This window comes from Paramisgurnus dabryanus, chromosome 17 (genome assembly GCF_030506205.2).
Source record: "Paramisgurnus dabryanus chromosome 17, PD_genome_1.1, whole genome shotgun sequence".
Lineage (NCBI taxonomy): Eukaryota > Metazoa > Chordata > Actinopteri > Cypriniformes > Cobitidae > Paramisgurnus > Paramisgurnus dabryanus.
In genome coordinates, this window is record NC_133353.1 from 23,118,090 (window position 1) to 23,140,531 (window position 22,442).

Here is a 22,442-nt window from a genome sequence, read left to right on the forward strand (position 1 = left end):
AATTTTTCATAAATGGCCCATAGTCTAAAATACTGGGTTATTTTCAACCCAGCATTGTGTCTAAAAGGGACGAGCACAGCCCCTTGGGTTGTAATTTAACCCAACTACTGGACTGTGGACTCATCCCTTTTTGACCCAATGCAGGGTTAAAAATAAGCTCGTCTTTTTAGAGGGTGGCTTTCACTGGGGCAGTACCCTTTCAAAAAGTACACCTTTGCACCTAAAGAGTTTATGTAAGTACCTCAGAGGTGCTTAGTGTTACTACAGATTGCATATTAGTACTGTACATCAAAAGTACATATCTCTTTTAAAGGGTACTGCCCCAAATGACAACTTGGGACTATTTTCCCCCCACAGTGTAGGGTTTGAGCTTAAAGAAAACATGCATCCTGGCCACAATTTGTCTTGCTTAACATTTTACTTGAGGTCTATCTGGGGAGATTTACCTGGAGCATTTTCATTCACCCCACTAGCAGTTGCTCGGTTGGCACTGACCCCCAGAAGTATACAACCTGGTGCTTACTACCATCTGCTCATGGGCACTTAGTTCAGACAGAGAGCCATCACCAAAGCTATAAATGGCATGCGATGAATCACTCTAGTGCTGCATGTAAATGTCCTGACATTGCTGACTGGTTCGTGACACTAAATCAACATCCACACATCCTTACTGTGGGTTCTTTAAATGCGACTGCCTTAAGCTGTAATGCCAAAGACAGCAGATGGACAAAAATAGTCCAAAATAAACAAAAATATCCTTAAAGATCAGTTTGTGTACTGATTTTGAATGGTTAGAGATCGGACCCTATCTGAAATCCAGACTTAAGTCTCAAAATCTAATTTTGAGGTTGGAGTTTCATTTCACCCATTGATATTGAAGATATCAATGGTATATTTTCACAGAATGTTCTTTACATTATCTTGGTCACAAATATGCTTTTTGCCCATATAATGGTCATTGCTTACCAATCAAACCTTGATCTTGCATTTTACAATGGTGTATTACTCATCCAGTTCACTTTAAACTGGATAATTTGGTTTGAGCATTTTAAATCTTTTTATTTATTTAAAGGAATAATTTCCTGTTCTCATGTTATTTTAAAAATAAGATTGACCTAGAATTTACCTGCAACTATGTACAATGCTAATATGCTTGTACCATAAAATACAAGAAAGTTCATCCTCATGCAAACCGCACAGTACCTCCACTCTTGCTAGGGTTTTGACGAAATTGTTTATTAAGTGCACGTAACACTCGTACCGTCTGGATGAACTATTCTCATCTTGCTCTCATCTCTGTTAATAGACATGCATAAAGGATGCTACAGCTCTGTGTACAATGGTGGAGGATCATGGCACTGATCTAAATGACAAAGGTTGTGATTGGCCCGTAGTGGCAGTGTCGAAGGTGGGCCAAGCGTTGCTATGGCAGGATGCAGGGAGGACAGGGCATTAAAACGAAACAACAGCCATTTCATATGACAGGTGTCTGTTTGAAAAAGAGAGATATAAGACTAAAAATGTTCTGAATATGTGTTTGTGCTTTATATTTTCTATATAGAAGGGTCAGTGCAGATGATATGGAAAGTAAATCGTTTTTCTATCTCACTGGCATTGAATTATGGTTTGGTATCTGCAATGTATTATTAATATATGAGCCAGAGAAAAAATAAAGTCATTAGAAGGGTTATGGCTTTCCCTCTTGGCACTGTAAACTATATAGTCGTGGCACAAAATCCATCTTCAAGTACGGGTATAGCTGCAAAACTATGATAATCTGTCTTCCAAGATCTGTGTTTTGCTGGGTTTACATTTTCTATTGAGTCACTAAATGTAAAGGGCCAAGTAATTGTGGTATAAGCACAGTAAAGGTATTAAAGCTCCCATTCTTTTTGTGATTTTGAAGCTTTGATTGTGTTTATAGTTTGCAATATTAGACGGAAATAGACGGTTGTATTCCAAACCGGCCGTTCGCTGTAGGCTTTGAAAGAGGAATTCTATTTCTAAGAAAATATAAAGCCTGGCAGTAAACTTTGAGCTTTATCATTTTACAGGTATTATTTATGCTATTATAGCAACATTACACACTAACTAGTGTTTAAAAAATGGGATCAGGAAGAACGTGACCTTTAATGTGATCGAAGACAAACTCAAGTGACAAAAAAATAGCACATGCAGAATGAATGTATGTGTGAATACATGTCCTAAAACAGCTCATGATCTCCTTTAACCTTAATCCTAAATTATTAATCCTAAACAATATTTTATACATAAAATGTATAAATGTCAGTGCATTGGATAACAAAATATTTATAGAAATGGTGCCATTTATTTTACAAATGAACGATCACTTTTTTCAAGCAAAAATACGTTTTTAGTTTTTTCTGTCTAAAACATACAAGGAATATTAAAACATTATAGATTAGTAGGTAATGCAATGAACTGCACCTGTAGTTACTCTCCTTATACACCTGTTTAAACCTCAGTAAACTCACTTTATATTTATTACATTTACATGCATTTGGCAGATGCTTTTATCCAAAGCGACTTACAGTGCATTTAATCTATACATTTTTATATTGGTACAGTACTACAGTGTGTGTGTCCCCTGAGGATCAAACCTTTGTTTTGCTAATGAAATGCTCTAACAATTGGGCTACAGGAACACTTAAGGCCTTTTCACACACAGATTATGGAAAATGCTTCCGGGCCTTGTTTGATTTTGGTTCATTCACACTGCTTTCCGAAATATATGTGCATCACACACATCCTGTAACAATCTCATAAAGATGTGACGTATTAAATGTCCTGCACGTTTTTTTTTGTGCTTATTTTCTGTGATTTCTCTCTGGAGAACAATGTGCATGCATTTTCGTTTATGATATCATAAAGAAGCGTGTGTTCTGTTCTGTTATGCTGAGGAATGATCTCAGCTTCAGCAAGTACAGTGAGAAGCTCCCTGACCTTTGCTTCATTCCAGTTTGCAGAAATATCTTGTCGTTAATTTTAATCTTCATTTAAAACCCCAGTGTCAAAGAGCTGAACAATAACTTCTTGTTGCGATGACACACATGCCCTTACTATGGCACACCCCTTACAGCATTGTGTCTGGCTTTTGTTCAAACAGGACGCATCTGTAAATGTTAGGTCCCATTTACGGTAGTGATCCCAGAAACAATCACTAAACATGTTTGCGTTCACACAGAAGGCACACTGGCAATTTTATGGGACATTTCCGGGATCAGTGTGCTGTGGGAATGAGATTTAAAGGGTAACTAAACACTAAACCAACTTTTTTTAGTTAATGATCTGTAAGAATGGGGCTTTATTAGTGCTGTTCATTGATATGAGTAACTTTTTTGACATTTGGGTATAAAGTCTTTCAATGCTACAATATATGCAGTGGTGTAGTCTAGTTTTTTGTAGTGAGTATACTGTGATTTTTCCCTCTCACCCTTATGCTCACTCGTCCTAGCGCGACACCTCATAAGCACCACCACACTCACAGATGCATACAGTAAAGATATTCATGTAACTTAGAGCAGTGTTTCTCAACTCCGTTCCTGGAGGCCCACAGCTCTGCACATTTTGTATGTCTCTCTTATCTGCCGGCCTCAGTTCAGTTCATGGAGATCGCAGCTAATAAGCTGATGATTTGAATCAGGTGTGTTAAATAAGGGAGACATACAAAATGTGCAGAGCAGTGGGCCTCCAGGAATAACGTTGAGAACCACTGACTTAGAGCATTCTGAAAGTGTACTCATAAACACATAAACTGAATGTGTTATCAACATGTCAGTTTATTATAAGAAAAAAAAGACTTTAGAGCCAATGGGTTTACAGCTTGGGAAACTGGACTGATTTTTAGACTGGTTTAGTGTTAATCAACATCTAACTCAGGAACAAAAGTTACTTAACTGTTAATTAAAATTAAATAAACTGTTTACAATCTTCAATCCGTGGCAAACACATGCATTGAAGGAGAAAAAAATATTCACTCTTTCAATAGATATTATCTTACAACTATATGTTTTTAATTAATACACATTTATGATGACCATGAATTAACTATAATTTGCATAGTCATTGATATTAAAGCTTATTTTTTTGCATATAATATAAGCATTGTCTAAAAATGAAAACAGGCTTATACTTAATTATTATTACAAGACCATCCTGTAGCCTAAAATTTGCAAGTCTAAACTGAACATCAACGCAGACATGAATTTCCTCACAGAAGTTTAAGATCATATACATCTTGTCAAGATGATCTTGAACGCAGATATATAAATGAACACAGAGAAGGAAAGTTTAACACTGTGAAGCACAAGCAAACATGCAGAGGAACTGAAGGCAGCTAAAAACCATCAGGATATAATCACGGGCTTATTTTATTGCATTTGGAGCCTTACCTCCAGATAAAGTAATAAACGGGACTGATGATTTAAATGTTGTACTCACATGTGCGTTGTAAGCTCTATGGATTTTATGTTGCAGCACTGCTTCACTCGTTCACTTCTCAGTGTCGCGTGAGCAGCTACACTGCAGGTTCGACTTCATTTGGCGCTAAGCAGACCTCTTGGTGATGTCAAAGTACCGCGAGAGCGATTCAAAGCAGATTTCTCCATGTGATAACTGGAGTCGCTCTCGCGGTGCTTTGCTGTCACTTCCCTGTGGCGTCACACCAGTCTGCTCCCCAGTCATTTTCGCGTCACTATAGTAATTTGATTTCATAGAAATTCATACGCCGATCGGATCGCGCAGTTCGGCAGGAAGTATATAGCCTAATATGTATTTCAACCCGCTAAAGTGGCAAGTGTAGCATGCTAATGATCAGTGCTTCACATCTATATTATGACTAAAAGTTTAAAAATATGTCACAAAACCATGCTGTTACGCATCCTTGCGCTATTTTTAGTGGGTATACGGAAATCCTTGACCATTTCTAGTGGGTATACGGCGTATACCTGCGTATCACGTAGACTACACCACTGAATATATGGTGTAAAAACGTCTTAGTGCTGCCCTCTTCAGGTTAAACGGTGGCAACTGCAGTTGAATTTTCCCGTGGGATGTTGCGGTACTGCGTGATGAAAGCGGTACGACCCTACGTAAGCAGAATCAAGCTCACCACGACCTTGTTAAAATTTCACCACACACTTAGTACCATCTCATTTCGTCCCCTCTATCTCCGCTTTTCTTGCATTTTTACATATTGCCAGTGGGTGGAGTCAGGCTCAGACTAGGGGTTTAGTTACTCTTTAAGTGAGACTGTACTCAGGATTTATTTTGAGACCAGCTGGATAAAATAATTGCAAATAGGACTTAGTTAAAGGCGTGGTGCATGATTTTTGAAAAACACTCTTGTATATATTAGTATTATATAAAATTTTCCATAAATTAATAGTACTATTTCTGTTTTAAAAGTTTTTATCAGTTGTGTTTTACATAGGTATTGTGATTATAAGGCCTACCTGTTTTTGGAAATGTTTCTTTTATTATGACTTTCATATCAAATAAAGAAAATAAATATTTTGTATTAGGGCTGTGAATCTTAGGGTAGAAAGCGAATCGATTCGATTCACGATTCAAAGGTTTCCAATTCGATTAAAAAACTATTTTTGCTAATCGGAACGATTCAATTTGATTCAATTCGATTCGATCAACAATAAAATTTGATTCGATTATTAACGATTCTGTTCTGAAAATGTTAGTATATATTATATCTGCCTCTGAGCAAATTAAATAAATATTTTGGAAATTCATGCCATTTAATAGATTTTCAATAACTTGATTCAGGACTTCAGTTTAATAGCTTAACATCTTAGGACTCAAAATACATTAAAGCAAGTAAACAACAACAACAACAAATAATAATACTTCTACATATTCAATGCACCACAAGCTTTTATTGTAAACATTGCATACATTTCCTGAACATTTTGGAAATCCAGCCAAGTGTGTAAAGGAGTAGCACTTCTCACGTCTGACCCTGAAATACTAGCTGCTTTAGGGGTGCAGGTATGTCTATCTTAATGTTATGGCGTCTGCGGAGATGGTTGCTAAGGTTTTGTTGTATTTCCAAAGTATTTTAACTCAGATTTACAATGTCTGCAAACTGTAACAGACTTGTCAATCTTTCCATTTACTTTGTGAAAACCGAAGTAATGCCAAACCTTTGATCTCATGTTGGCTGGTGCGTTGCAAATTTCTCTTTTGTGTCCCTCCATTTGTGCACTGTCTGCTGCGTTTATTCAAATGACAGCAAACAGGCACGCCGCAAATTGAAGATTAGTGACGTAATCCACTGCCACTAATTTAAGATTTATATATATTTTTTTAAGTATCCATCGTATTCGTTATATAATCACGATTCATTCGGTTTTTAAATATAAAATCGAAACAAACGATTCACCATTCAAAATTCCAGGTTTCAAGATCGATGCATATGCATCGGCAGGATTTGTAATCGATGCATCGAGAAAACGAATGAATCGTTACACCCCTATTTTGTATGTAAGTGTTATTTAGATTTTTTTATAAAAAATATATATATTTACATTTTATGATTTTTATTGTGATTAATTCTTTTATTCATCAACTCACAAACCCCTTGTAATTCCCTGGTGGTTTGCGAACCGCAGTTTAGGAAACCCTGCATTAACCTAATGCAATGAAATTTATAAATTTTGGCCCACAAACTGTTCCACAATCTCCTTTATTTCATAGTCTTTTGTAATTAATAGAACCACATGCTCCCCTGTATTCGATCTATATTAAACATCCCATATCTGAGTCACATATTGCAGCAATATCACAGATAAAGCATTAAGAAACAGAAAACTGTCTCGAGTAAACTGTTGCACTTAGTATGTGTGGGTGTATTTGTCTCTGTGTGTTTGAGAAGAGATTAAGAAGAGCTCGCTGAAACTCTAGTGAGGTATATTTCATGGCACAGTACAGTCAGAACTGCCTTTAGATGACACTCTGAGCCCATCCAAGCAATCTGACTCTTCTTCAAACTCAGAGGTCAATTTTCCAGAATAATGAGATCCGGCTATGCAAACAATCTTCCACTGGGATTAGAAGTATGCAGTGGACTTCAATACCAGAAGCAGTGTGTTGTGTATGTGTGTGGTGATAAATAAAAACAACATGAATGGATTAAAGGGAGAAAGCTTTGTAAGCATGTGTAAGGCTTTGTAGTATGACGCTAGAGGAAACAGATGTTGAACAAAGCGTGTGGGTATGAGTATTCAAGTGTGTGGATGCGGCAACTGGAACAAGCATTATTGAGACGTATTAAATGCAAGGCCATGAAAACCACAAAGAGGGGCAGTGTGTAATGGACCTTGCTATGGCACACCTCTGCTCAATATTCTCTGAGGTCTATGAATTGTGAATGCAGACTCCATTTAGTCCAATAGATCTCAACACTGCAGAATCTACAAACGGTAACAACTGTTAACATTTCCTTATCCTCATGTCATTTTCAAATCATATACAGTTCCTTGAGCAGGCTGCAACCACACAGCTTACATTTTGTTATGTTCCTTAAAGCGGACATTTTTCGTAATCCCACAAACTTTAGTTGGTGTGTACACTCTAAAAATGTTGGGTTATTGTTGGGCCGTCATGAATGTGTATTAAATGAATCCCATAATAGTCTATTATGTTTATTTCATAGCTTTCTTGGTTGCGCTGCTTTCAGTAGTGTATATTTATGATAGAGCATTTATCCAATCATATTTCAGCCAGCGGCTGATATCATGTGTTGCCAGTGTGAAAGAAATCTGCCTAGGCCTTCAGAACGAACAGTGCAGGCGCCTTCAGCTTAAGATAAATGGCAATTCATAAGTCATTGTATTAACCAATCACATTTTAGGTGTCACCGGAGCCTTCTAGAAGGCGTGTTTTTGCGTCATTTAATTGGATTTACCCTCAGCAGTTTCAAACATACCGGGAAAATTCCCAAAAAATAACTTAACGCAGGCTTAACAAACAGAACTGACTGTAATGTATGCCAAGACTGTTTTCAAGGTAAAAAATCCTGTTGAAATGCTTTATTTCCTTTATTAAAAAAATCTGGCAGCTGTACGCATTGACATGTTTGGTGGTGATTATTCCTGTGTCATCTGCTTCAGTCAAACAGACATTTTCAGCCCTACAACGAATTAAAACTTATGTGAAATACTACTGTACAGTCTCGATTTTCAGCATTAGCCTATCGAAAAGGACTTATTGTTGTACAACCGAGTAATCTTAACTCTTCTTGAGGAAAGAAAGGAGGATAGATTTTATGTACAAATAATCTGTAGGCTAATTTGTAAATCTTTGCATAATCCTTGAACAAAAGACTGTCAACAAGAGAATTTGTTATTCTTTTGTTTATTCAAAACAGTTCTTTTTCAGTAACTATTTATGCGATTTATTTTGCAAATTATTTTTTCTGGTGAAATAAATGTTTGTAAATGTATTTTTATTGTGATTGTGTTTTATTCTAAGTTCTTAGAGACCGTGGCAAGTAAAAGTATGTGAACCTTTTGGAATTTCATAGTTTTCTGAATAAATTTGTCATAAAATGTGATTTCCATCTAAGTCAAGGGTATTGACAAAAAATTGTGATCTTTATGTCTTTATTAATAACAACCAAAAAAAACTCATAGTGCTTGTGGAAAAAGTATGTGAACCCTTGAGTAAATGACACCAAAAACGCTAATTGGAATCTAATACGTTTGGAGGTGTGGACTACAGCTACTTTGACTGATAAAAACCCCTCAAACTTTTGGAGTTTGCTCTGCACAAGAACAACATGCTTATGTGAGAAAGGCCTCCCCAAAAAGAGTTTTCAGAGGAGCTACGATTAAGAATTGTTGCTTTACATAAACCTGAAAAAGGGTTACAAAGTTATTTCAAAGACTTTAGAAATTCACCAGTCTACAGTTAACAACAAATTCAAACAATCTACAAATGGAGACGCTTTGGGACCGTTGCTACTCTACCAATAAGTGCAGGGCGCCCAGTCAAAACAACACACAAGAGCACAACGAAGACTCATCAGTGATGTAAAGATACAACTCCGAATTACAGCCAAAGATTTGAAGGCATCATTGGAACTTGCTAACATCTCTGTTCATTACTGTACAATATGTAAAACACTGAACAAGCAGGGTTTCCATGGCAGGACACCACGAAGGAAGTCACTGCTTCCTAAAAAGAACATTACTGCACGCTTTTGAAGTTTTGCAAAAGAGCACATTGACACTCCACAGCGTAGTTATGTACTGATGAAAATAAGATTGAAATATTTGGAAAAACTATTTGGTGTAGAAAATGCACGGCATATCATAATAAAAACGTCATCCCAACTGTAAAGTATGGTGGAGGAAACATCATAATTTGGGCCTGCTTTGCTGCATCAGCGCCTGGCCAGCTTGTAATCATTGAGGGGGAAATGAATTTCCAAGTATATCAGACAAGTTTTCAGGATAATGTGAAAATGTCTGTATGTCAGCTGAAACGGTGTAGAAGGTGTGTGATGCTATAGAACAACGACCCAAAACACCGGAGCAAGTCCACAACAGAATGGGTTCAGAAAAACAAAATCTGACTTTTGCAGAGGCCAAGTCAGAGCCCAGACCTCAACCCAATAGAGATGCTATGGATTGACTTGAAGAGTGCCATACACATGAGACCTCCAAAGAATAGGACAGAGCTAAAGCAGTTCTGCCAGGAAGAATGAGCAAAAATTTCTTCTCAGTGATGTGCAGGTCTGATCCACAGCTACAGGACGCGCCTGGCATGGGCGGAAATCCCGGGGGGGTCGGGGGGGACAGGACCCCCCCTATCTGAGGGTTGTCCCCCCTAAATTATCATTAGAATATGTGTATTGAAAATAATTTAATGATTTATAATACTTAAACTAGTTGTGTAAGAAGTGAAACAATACAAATGCAAACGGAGCAACAACAAAAAAACGTTTTAAATATTTGGATTCCCCCTCCCTTGCCTCACAGTGGTTTGGTCCACTGCCCACGCCCCTTTTACCTCACCACCACACATTCCGGTGGTAGAGAAGTGTACGGAGCCGACGCGTTAATAAGCTATATACAATACAACGTTTCCCATCACTTATCAGTTTATCCTCATATGTTTTAAAACTGGACTATTTTGACATATAAACATGAACATATTTCGTTTTCTGAGAACAGAAGCAGATAAACGATCAAGAAAACATTTTTATGCATTCATGCAGAGGTGAGGCAGAGCTGAAAGTAACAAATTACATTTACTCACCTTGCTGTAACTGAGTTTTTTGTGTACTTTTACTTTGAGTAGTTTTTAAAATCTGTACTTTACTTTTACTTAAGTATGTTTAAAGTATTGTTGGTTACTTCGCTACATGTTAAATCATATCCGTTACTGAGTAAAAATAAATAAAAAAGTAAGGTGATAAAGACGCGCCACGGTCGGATGATTGATTGATGGGCGGGGGAACGCGCAAAAAGAACCATGGAGAGGGACGAGACAGGCGCAGGCTAATGCAGACCCTCAATTCAATTCTTACGAAAGAAACCCCTGGCCATTGACGCAAAGCGATTGTTTCATTCAGGTAGGGTTCATGCTCTTGAGTACGGAGTTTGAGAATTGCCGACCGTGTTTAACCGCTAATTTGCACGATGCATTTTTAATACATGCGCATTATCTTCCGAGGTCTAGCAGCTTCGCGTCAAGTCAAACAACTTGAGAACGTCCTCGAGAATGCGCAGATCATTAGACATTGCAGAGAGAGAGAGAGCGCGAGAGAGATAGATTGAAAGACATCAGGTACACAGGTCTGGGAGCTAATAAACGTGTAAAGGATGTATAGTGTATAGCCATGGCACTCATCTCATTATATGTTCATTTATGTATATAGTTTAATAACAATGTATGTTACCAGCAATACATCAATTACAACCTTCATATAATGATTGTATTTACTAGCTGCTGACCTCATATTATTTTTGCTTCAAAAGTGCATAACTCACCTGTAAAAATCATTAAATAATTCCATAAATGTTTCTTAGTTATAAAAAGCTTTTTATTTTATTAACATTTGTTATTGCACTTTAATTGTAGAGATGTTTACAATTAAAAACATAGTTTGAGATGTATATATCCTTCCTTTGTGAACTATACTAGAAACCTCTCCCCGCTGTAAAAAAGTAACTCTTAAAATTAAAATGACTTTTTACTTGAGTAGATTTTTAGACCAGTAACTTTACTTTTACTTAAGTAAAATATTATTAAAGTAACTTTACTATTACTTAAGTAGAAAATTGTATTACTCTTTTCACCTCTGCATTCATATGTATTAAAATTAAATTTGCGTCCGTTCATAGAGAAAGAGAAACGTTTTCTATCTGTACCCATTTCCTTGCAAGTACAATTTTGCCTGTATTATTGGTGTCCCCTTCAAAAATTGTTCTTGAAAAATTTTATGTTTATTGTCCCCCCCAACATTTAGATGAGATTTTCGCCCCTGGCGCCTGGTTGAGGTTATTGCTGCCAAGGCCAACCAGTTCCAAGGTCTACTTACTTTTTCCACAGCCATTTTGAATATTTAATGAGTGTGTTCAATAAAAACATGAAAGATCAGATTTTTTAGTTTGATTATTTTTAGACACATTATGTTTGTCAATACCCTTGAATTAGATGAAGATCAGATCAAATTTAATACCAATTTATTCAGAAAACTATGAAATTCAAAAGGTTCACATACTTTTTCTTGCCACTGTATTTTTAATACGGTAAACTGTATTACAGCCCATGTATTGAGAGTTATAGCACATGTATTGTTATTAATAAAAAAGTGAAAGTGATTCCATGTTGGCATGTGTTTTTAATGTAAAAATAGTGTAATTGACATCTGCAATAAAATCACAAAGTAAAATAAATAAAATTAATATTACACAAAAATATATTAACCCATTTATAAAGTAAAATTAACCCAATGTTTAAATAAAAGTGAAACCATCTTTTGGGTTAAAAAAAAAACATTTGCCTGGTTAAAATTAACAAACCAACTTGATGGGTCAAGTTAGGCCAGCGCGTGTTTTGTCCTACATTTACCGAGCCGTTAATGTAGTTGTTTTAACCCATTGTTTTTTTTAAGTGTAAGGTTGCTGTTACATTATAAATTATGCCTGCAAAATTATAAAGCTCAAACTGCAATGCCAAGCGATATATTTTCTTTAATAGAATTCGCTTTTCAAAGACTACACTGAAAAAATTGATTCGTTGAATTTAATCAATTTTTTTAAGGTAAGTGGTTGCAATCAATTTATTTAAGCTACATTTAAACAAAAGTTTAATATTTTATTTTACGTTACTAATCTTTTTTGTTTAAATGTAGCTTAAATAAATTGATTGCAACCACTTACCTTTAAAAAATGTATTAAATTCAATGAATCATTTTTTTTCAGTGTACAGAGAACGGCCAGTTTGGACTACAACCCTCTACTTCCCGGATATATAACATCAATAAAAGAGTTTTTGACTAACCTGCGCCCACAGTAATACGCTGGTTCCCTAAGCTGCTGTCGAATCACAACACACTAAACAAGCTACACAATCAGACCTTGTTACGTATTTCTGAAGAAGGGACTTCATAGGACGACATCAGGCCATTTTAGGACAGTGAAATAGCGGTATAGAGATAAGTAAATTGTGTGAAAAATAATGCGTTTTTACACGTTACATTGCGCACCGTGAACACAATCAAAGCTTCGAAAACACAGGAAAAATTGCCACTTTAAAAGCTATAATATGGCTTTAGAAGACTTGGGTTATATAGACCTTTAGACCTTGGGTTCTTTACAAACTTAAATAATTGGCTACACAGTGCTTTGTCTATTATCTCGTAATGTTCTGGGGACTCTAGTTTGTTTAGAACAGGTCCTGGTGGTCCTCAATGCTTAGCTAGGAGGTCTGTGAAATTATTTGTTATAAATTATGTAATTGTGCTGTATTATTATGAATGGAATATTTACATACAGTATGGAGACGATCTAAGGGCCATGTAGTCTTGCTACTGCTAATTTTATGAAAGCCTTTATGATCATAAAAAAGTAAAATGGTTGAGTCCAAATATAATTTGAACAAAACAACCCTTTAACACACATAAGTTAAATTAAAATTATTCAGAAGAGAACGTTTTAATGTTTATCACTATGCAATAAGTGTAAAGTATGCTTAATAACTATTAGAATTTTAGAAAACAAAAGCCCTACTTTAGAAGACGTGGGTTGTACAGATCTCTAGTTATTTTAGTTATATTATTTTATAAGGCACAGCCCCTTCAGAGTACAGATTTGTTCTATGGAAAATAGCTGCATGGCAATTTTTTATATGCTTTCTTTTTGTGCTCCATGAATGAAAATCGTACAAATTTAAGATAAAGGTAACAAAATATTAAGATAAATATTCTGATTTGGGTCTTTTTAAAGTCAACCCAACAGAATTAGAGATACTGTAATACAAAATACAGATTCTAAACAGATTCTTTTAAAATCTCTCACTTTCATTAAAAGCGGGGTGCATGATTTTTAATAAAAAATTTTGGAAAGTGAGCTCAGGCCGTGTACCAAAATACACTTGTAGCCAATCAGCAGTAAGGGGTGTGTCTACTAACGGACATTGTTGCCTGGGTTGCGTATGTCAATCAAAAGAAGGTACAATTTCTATTGGGGTAGGGGTGACTTCAAATGTCTGCATTGGCTTTCAGAGATCATGCACCCCGCCTTTAAGAGCAACACTTTGCACTCCTTGGTTGGTTAGGAGAAGACTATTTCATCCAGGAATGCTCCGAGAGGAGACTGTTTTTGCAGAGTCCCTCAACGCTGTGCGCTCGGTCTTATTACCATAACATTACAGAGACTCAGACAGCAAGACAAGACCTCTGCTAAAGCGGGCAGTGAAGGGCTTTCAAGTGGAGCACAAGTGCTGATGAGGAAGAAAAGAGAGCCTGATTGGGCAAGGAGAGATAAAACAGAAGAAAAAACAGAAAGGGAAAGATACTTTTTTTACTTATAGATTTACTAGATCACGTTCAGTATATTATCATCACGCTGCTTTGAAGGTGGCAAGGAAGTGTGTGGGAAAAGGTTGGAAGTAATATGAAAAGGACAGAAATAGGAAGAGGAGAGCGAATGAGGAAGAGAAAGGAGCCAACGCAGCATACACTGTAACAAATTTCTGTAGTTTTCACAGCATTATTACTGTAAAATGAGCAAATGCTTACTGTAGAACTTGTATACAGCAAGTTGCTGTAGATCTGCAAAGCATCATGGTCTTTTTTCAACGGCGGGTAAATTCTACAGTAAAAATATTTTTTCTGTGAATCACAATACAGCAATTTCTAGAGGATTTTTTCTTCAGCCAAGGAAAGCTACGAGATTCCACACTTTCATCTGAATTTTTACTTCAGAAAGGTAAATTTGCTAATTTAATTCCAAAGTTTACTCTTGTAAAGTCACCTGTTTGTTCAACTTTAAGAGTGCACTGAGAGAGAGGAGTAATGAGCGGCACACTTCCTAGTAAACCCGTCTCTTGTGTGCATTTTGCAATTTTATTACCACAAATATATATTTCTGAATGATTTCGATATATTTTCTAGTCTGGCAACATTTTATAACGTCATAGTTAAGAGAAGGATAATAATTTAATAATAAAAGTAATTGGCCGTGTCTCAATGCGAAGGCTGCAGCCTCTGGAGGTCGCATTTCTCGGCTGCATACGTCATCAAAACTGTCTTGTTTCAGAATATTAACAATTATAAAGTTGACTGTTATTCTAAGTTAATAGTAAATTGTTTAATATGCTTATGACTTGCGAATCTAATGGTCAGTTAACTTAAATAACCCAGGGTTGATGACGTATGGACCCTGCATATGCAAGTGCGACGACCTCCGCAGGCTGAAACCAGTCTCTCGAGCTGAAAGAAAACGCAGCTGAGGAGATATGAGGTAAGACTTATCCGGCAACATTACATTTATAACGTCTTTAATTTAATTATAGCGTTAGCATTGTGAACCAAAATTAATTTAAAAGTGTGTATTTTTGTATTTATTGGCGCGATATTCGTTTAAATCTCTCGGTTTTTTTTCTCTTGCTCGCTTACGTTGCTGCCTGAGGAAACGCATAAAGTTAAGCGGGCCGATTCGAAAGAAAACACAATAACACACATTATTCATAATTTCACGATTTTTCTGAACTTCATTGGAGGTCAAACTGCAGAAACTATAACGTTAGATTGTTAATAGCCTAATTTGAAGTGATATACCCGACTTTTGGGAGCATTGTATAAATATTTGTCTTATCTGGCGACATTACATTTATAACGTATTTTTATTTGATTAAAGAGTACCTAACGTTAGCATTGCTGAATTCAAAATAGTTTGAAATTGTGTATATATATTATAGTATTATAGTATATTATAATATTATAATATGCTCGCTGTATTAAGATATTTCGAGATCTTACTCGTTCTTTTATTCACCTCTTTTTTTTCCTTTCAGACTGCAGACAAGAGCCATCGACCATAGTTCCAGGTACATAAGTTACATGAACTGGCATGCATGATGATTTTCAAATGCAAGTAATGGTGTTTATTCTATGATTTATTTATATATTAATATATCAAACATGTTAAAGTGCACAGAAACCATGCAACAGGAGAAGCTGTTTTTCTCTTGGTTAATGCAAGTTATTTTTGTACAGTATTGACACACTTTTTCTCTTATGAATATTGTACTTGTGATTTCTAATAGTTTTTATTTGTTTGTTTATTTTGTGTTACAGAAAACTTCCACCTAAACAGATGCTGAGGCCCAGATTTCCCTGCCAAGCACTCCAAGGCTCATCATGCTCGGTAAGATCCCAGCACTCGACATACACAATAGATGCCAATTTTAAGGGTTACTTCATCTATAAAGCATATTTGTATCGAGTCACTGTGTGGTGTGAACAAAGTTTTATGTCATCTTGCACATACATTCCAAAAATCTCTAGTGGTTATTGATCTAATAGGAAAAAAAGAGGTAGTTATGTAGGGCTAGTGTTTTCAATAAATTTTGCTTATGTAAAATAGTAAACCATATCAGATTGAATACTGTGCAATGTCAACTTTTATTTAATATTTTTTAGGAGAGTCCATTCTGGGGGAAAAAATGGATGCTTTCCATCGAGGGCAGAGTTCTCCTCCAATTGAGTGACCGTTGTGATTTCACTTCTGCTCTAGCCATGTATGATGCAGCCACTACATTGGAATTTATCCAGAGGTAAGCACTTATTTGTTTTTTATATAGTTTTTACTAGGAATGGGAACAAATATTTGAGTACTCATTCTTTAACCAACTACCCGATTAGTAAAATACTTCTTAAAGTGTTTATTTTTGTTTATATCAACTGTTGTGCTATTGTTAAACATCAAACGTTTAATTTAACTCGCCATGCAAACGGTAGAAAAGCAGCACAGCTCTAATGCAGTGGCGGCCGGTGACTTCTTTTTTCGAGGGCGCACGATGCGAAGTTTGTCACAACATGTATGTAGCCCGTCATGTGTGTGGTTCATCATTTCAAAATATGTGTTTGGCGTGTCGAGTGAAACAATACTTTTCCATTCAAAAATCAACAAATATTTACCATAAATTTCACTGTTGTATCACTAACTGTAAACATGGTATTGTGGCAGAAATGTGGGATATTCATGTATAATTTTATAATAGTATTAAAGGCGGAGTGCACAATGTTTGAAAGCCAATGTTGATATTTGAAATCACCTAAACAAACACGCCCCTACCCCAATAGAATCTGGACCTTCTTTTAAAAGACCCGCCTCACACATACGCAACCCAGCAAGGATGTCGGTTAGTAGACACGCTCCTTACTGCTGATTGGCTTTAAGTGTGTTTTGGTAGTCGGCCCGTCTCCTTTTCCAAAGCGTTTTTCAAACATTGTGCACTCCGCCTTTAATGTAGACAGTTATTAAATAATAAATATTAGATTTTACTCCACAAACCACCAACAGAGCATATAAAAAAATAAAAATTGTTTATTTAAAGGTGCAGTGTGTAAATTTTAGCGGCATCTAGTGGTGAAGTTGTGAATTGCAACCAACTGCTCAGTCCATAGAGAAACTACGGTAGCTGCCACCGGACAAACATGTCATAGTTGGAGACAACTTAGTAAAAAAGTTTGTCCGTTAAGGGCTTCTGTAGAAACATGGCTGCACAAAATGGCGGCTTCCATGTAAGGGGACCCTCTGTGTATGTAGTTAAAACGTCTCATTCTAAGGCAATAAACACATAACGGTTCATTATGAAAGGTCTTTATACACCCCTGATAATTAAGTTTTGTATATTATTTTTCATTTTTGTCAAGAGATCCTTCTTGAAATTACACACCGCACCTTTAAAACACTGTGAAGTAAACTTTTATGTATATGTCATCAACCCATCTGTCTTGCTTATAAACTTTTACATTAATAGTCCATTTCTTTCACTTCAGGGTAGAGTCCAGCCCAGGAAGTCAACTAGTTCAGGTCCAGTTTTAAAAGAATAATAGTTCTGAAAAAAAAACCGTCTTGGAGAAAAACAATATTCAGGTTTGAAATCCTGCTGTAAATGTAAATCATTTAATTTTTATGCATTTGTAATTTACCAGAAACATTTTAATAAATATTGATTGTTTTGTGTGTTCAGAAAAGTGTTTTTGTATGAAGTGTTGAAATTAAATGAAATATTCACAGAAAAATGTTAACATATAAAAAAAATGTATGTGTTCAGAAAAGATTTGAGATGTTCACAGAAAAAATGTAACATGTTGAAAAAAATGTATGCTATGCTATTTTTAAATTATGAATTTTTGTAATTTAAAGTGAGAAAATAAATGCCATTTTTGTGACAAACAGTGTCTTCATTTTACAGTACACAAAATAAATGCAGTAATCCCTATTACAGTAGTAGTTATGAAATACAGCACTGTGATTATTACTGTAAAAGAGTTCACAGTAATTTTAATTTTACTGCAGTTACATTTACAGTAAGAATACTGTGAAATGAAATACAGCAACTTACTAGCTAATTGCTGCCAGCAAGTTACTGTATTTTTCACAGTATTCTTTTTACAGTGTAATTAGACTGAGCTGCTTGGTTACCTTCCAAACACAGCAAAGGATACTCTGAACAGACAAGAGGCGGGGACAGAGAGAGAGAGAGAGAGAGACACACACACAGAGAGAGAGAGAAAGATAAAGGGTTGATTGCATTCCACACACACTTGAAGCTCAGTCTCCCTAGGAGACGCAAGATACCAGCATGACATTGCAACTGCATCTACTCTAGAGCGAGACTACTGCACGACTTTATGTCTATATATGTGCCAGACCGGGAGCGAGTGTGAGGCAGAGGAAGAGAGGAAGTTAGTTTGTCAGTTGTCAGGAGGAGAGGCGTAACAGCTGGATAACAGAAGATATCAAAACGAACTTAAGAGGAGCTGTGGGGTGACAGCAGAGATGCGCGTAGGAACGAAGTGGGTTTTGCGGAGGAGTTGATCTGTGCTCACACACACACTACCCAACCCACGATCCCCAAGGAAGGAGGAGAGAATGAAGAAACACTCAGCCAGAGTTGCTCCTCTCAGCTCATATAGCACCCAGGTGCTCACCTGCCCCATTTCTGAAGGTAAAACATAATGTGTGTCTCTCTGTGTGTGTGATAGATTCCTAAATCTGAATCTGCCACCTTTGGGGATATCCCCAGTAGTCAAAATTATTATCAATAAGGTAAATCTTGTTTTTAATTATTTTTAAATTACTAAGTTTTTTGAAATAGAGGATGAGTTTGGGTTAATCTGTAGTAAATCTAAAATGTAAAAGTACGTGTGCGCGTGCTTGCCAAGTGTTTTAATTTTAAGATTTGTGTGTTTGAATCTCAAATGTTGCCTCAGCAGTTTAGATTACATTTTCAGAATTAAATACAATTTTATTTAATAATGCGATGTTTGTTAATACAGTAACATCATGGTCCTGTGGTGGGTTTTTTTAAGAGCTCCAAAAATATTTTGAAGATACAAAAAGGAGTCACATAACCAGAATATTCATATATTTTGTTTGTTATTAATTCAATATTAATTAAAATATTTAGAGTAATTAACTATTATTAATCTTTACTTATACTATGTTTCTGTAAATGATTATGATTAAATAAAAATGTGTTCTGTTTTAAGCTGCATTAGTTTTTCCTATTCACTTAATGATAAAAGCACAGTGCAGTATTTAGGGTAGTGTGTTTAAAGATGCGGTTTTGCCACACAAGAGTCCACTGGGATGTCTGGTCAGATTTCAACCAAGCTTAAAAGTTGAGCCCCTTTGCGGGTGTTTTATGATGTAGGCTGTGGCAGAAGCGTTATATGACACGCAGTTGCATTATGGGGTTGTGAATAGCCAGTTACTTAACACAAATTACAGAGATTCAATTGTGGGCCTCAGATCTGCTCTTGGTCTTATTGATTCATTCATGTCTAATGTACCTTAACAGATCTGTCAGTTCTACTGGATTAAATGCAAACAGGGTGTCATGAAGGAGTTAAAAATACTTAATACAGCGTAACTGCTCCACACGAATCAGGATATGTTACAACTGCGATGGACTTCTCCAGCAATTTGGTGTTTCCTTTCACAAATTAGATTGACCTTTTTTTAAAGTTTTGATGTGTAATGTTTATAATTCTCTTTGCTTTAAAATTACAACAGTATTTTGCGCAGCACAGTGAAATATGTAGGTGTGGTAAATCAGGGATTTACCGGTGATGTAACATCTCTGTGCCTCTATTTTGGACCTGCGGTTCTGTGATTGTGTTGGCCTCATTGGATTGTTAAGCCATCCAGAAGATATAAAGTGTCTGTCAGTGTGGGTGTGCACTGTAGGAGCCCTTTCTTCGGGCAAAAATATGTCTAAAAAATTGTCAGGTACTGTATATATACATTTTTATTTATTTTTTTGTTTAAAAAATGGCATCATGTAAGTTGAGTAATGGTTTAGCTGCTATTGTGTCAAAAAGTCAGTGATACATCTTCATTTTTATTTGGTTTAGGTTTTTTGGTTTTCAATTTCAAGTTATCTGAAGCTATTTTTAAAGGTGCCTAAATGTTTTTATCTTTTGAAACTTTAGATTTTATTTTTTTCATTGTGTCACACCATACTCAAAATAACACAATGAAAATTTAGTTTGTTTTACAGCAATTTAGAGAATTGTGTCTAAATTTACTCTTATACCTGTCATGGATAAAGGAAACTGTGGTTGGTTGTCATATGTGCTATTTCTGTCTAAATGGTTGTTTATGTTATTACATTTTGTTAAGCTTTATTCAAATTGAGGAGTACATTCATAGTTTCAGTTTAGATTTAGTTTTTTCTCAAACTCAAATTTTCAAAATACAAATATTAAAGCAAAAAATATGTATCCACACAACATTCATACAGAATCCCTCTGAAATCGCATACTTTGACAGTACTTTAGATATTGAATTAGATGAAGTTTCTACTCACCGACCATTAAAACAGCAGGTACTGTATAGTATGAATATGGATAGTATGAATGGATTTGGACGTACTACATTCGCCATGTTGATACATCACGTGGCATAACTCGTCAAAACAAAAAGTCAGTCGTTAACTGGAATGACGTTAAACAAGTCCAATTTAACCACAAGGGGCAGCTGTTTAATATATATGTATATTGCAATAGAGCCGTGTTACTGCTTTCAGACATTTTTTTATAAAACAAAGCCTCTACTACTTCTTCTTCATTGGATAACTTCTCTCCTGGGGGCTCATGGGATGAAATTGTCCATTTAATCAAGGCTGTGTCCCAAATGGTTCACTTCATGTGACTTGTGGTCTTGTGGACACACAATGGCTGCTGTGTGCCCGTTAAGTCCACAAGATCGAAGGATGTTCCAATAAATGCTCATGTGCATCCCCTTTTCAGTCGATATGCACCCTTGGTGCGCACTTTTCCTGAGCCTGCATCTGTGCGGGCTTCACAGCAGACTTCTTCCAGACAGTCAAAGCAGCGTTATGTCACGAAAGTGCGGACTTTGGGACCATTTGGGACAAGACCGAACCCTTCAGGATTTTGCCGGAAGTAGTAGGTTTGCCGGGTACATTGTGCCTACTGTTTTTCGAATACTGCTGTATGAATTCGAACATACTAATCGCTTCTCATACTGCTTTTAGCCTACTATATAGTATGGAAGTAGACGGTTTCAGACACAGCATACGTTTCACAAATGTAGTTTACGTTGCTAAGGATGGTTGCTAAGGGTGCTGCCCAGTGATTAACTGAATCATGGGGTGCAGTAGTCATAGCTGTGTTTTATTGTAAATAAAAGACAGCTGTTGACCAATCAGAATCAAGGACTGGTACTTACAGTTTTATATTAAATATTATATAATAAGCATGCTATACTTTATCTAAAACTAATGTAAACAAAATTAAACGTATTATTAAATATAATAATATCTCATACTATCCAACAAACAGCAGTATGACAAAATCCTGTTTATATTATCCAGGGTCACGGTGACCACTGTCTGGTTTGTGTAGATCAGGGGTCTCCAACGTGATGCCAAAGCACATTCTATTAATAGTCTCAATTGTAATATTTATGTATTACATATTTTTTATATTAGCTCGGCTTGGTTTACGTATGTTAACATTTTAAACAATACTAAAACAAGTAAAATAAAATAAAATCAACAAGTAAAGCAAAAAAAGTTTTGAGTAGACTATATCAAAAAGTAGCCCTCCAGACTGTTTTATCCCTTGTGCTCCCAAAAAGGTTGTAGACCCCTGGTGTAGATCTTCCTTGTAGCAGCAGCTCAATAATGTATTGCAGAGAAATTAGATGATTTATAGTATTACACTAAGGCGGTTTGTGGCTTTGTTGTTCGGCCTGATGCATTCTGCCCTGAACAGAGTGTTTGGCAAGGTTTTTTTTAGTTTTAACACAATGAATGTATGAACTTTAGTCTGAATGTTTAAAACAATCAATAAAACTAACTAAGTAAGTACTACTGGGTATTTAAAGGATTTCAGTTATTGGGATAGTTCAACCAAAAACAAAAAAAAATCTTTCATCATTTATTAACCCCTATTAAATATCTGTTTTTCCAACTATGGAAGTAAATGGTTGTGTCAACTGTGTACTTGCATCATTTATCAAAATGGCTTATTGTGTGTTCATCAATATATAGATTTAAAACAACATGATGGTGAGTAAATGATGACAGGGTAATTTCTAATAATTTTTGGGTAAACTATTCCTTTAATATTTTTCTAATGCAGCTGATTTATTCTGCAATGCGACTAACTAAACCGCTACACCACTGTAGCA

The 22,442-nt window shown here is 35.9% G+C and overlaps 1 protein-coding gene across 2 annotated transcripts in view; it reads left to right on the forward strand.

Moving 5' to 3' along the window:
* Positions 1-22,442, forward strand: part of slc35f4 (solute carrier family 35 member F4) — a 51,721-nt gene that overhangs the window by 10,698 nt on the left and 18,581 nt on the right. Inside the window, exon 1 of one of the 2 annotated variants that reach the window (XM_065288613.2) lies at positions 18,239-18,726. The exons of the other annotated variant lie outside the window; for it this stretch is intronic. Within the exon in view, the coding sequence (XP_065144685.1) occupies positions 18,651-18,726 (76 nt within the window). The 5' untranslated portion in view covers positions 18,239-18,650. Of the gene's footprint in view, positions 1-18,238; positions 18,727-22,442 lie in introns of those variants that run through there. 2 annotated transcript variants of the gene reach the window in all.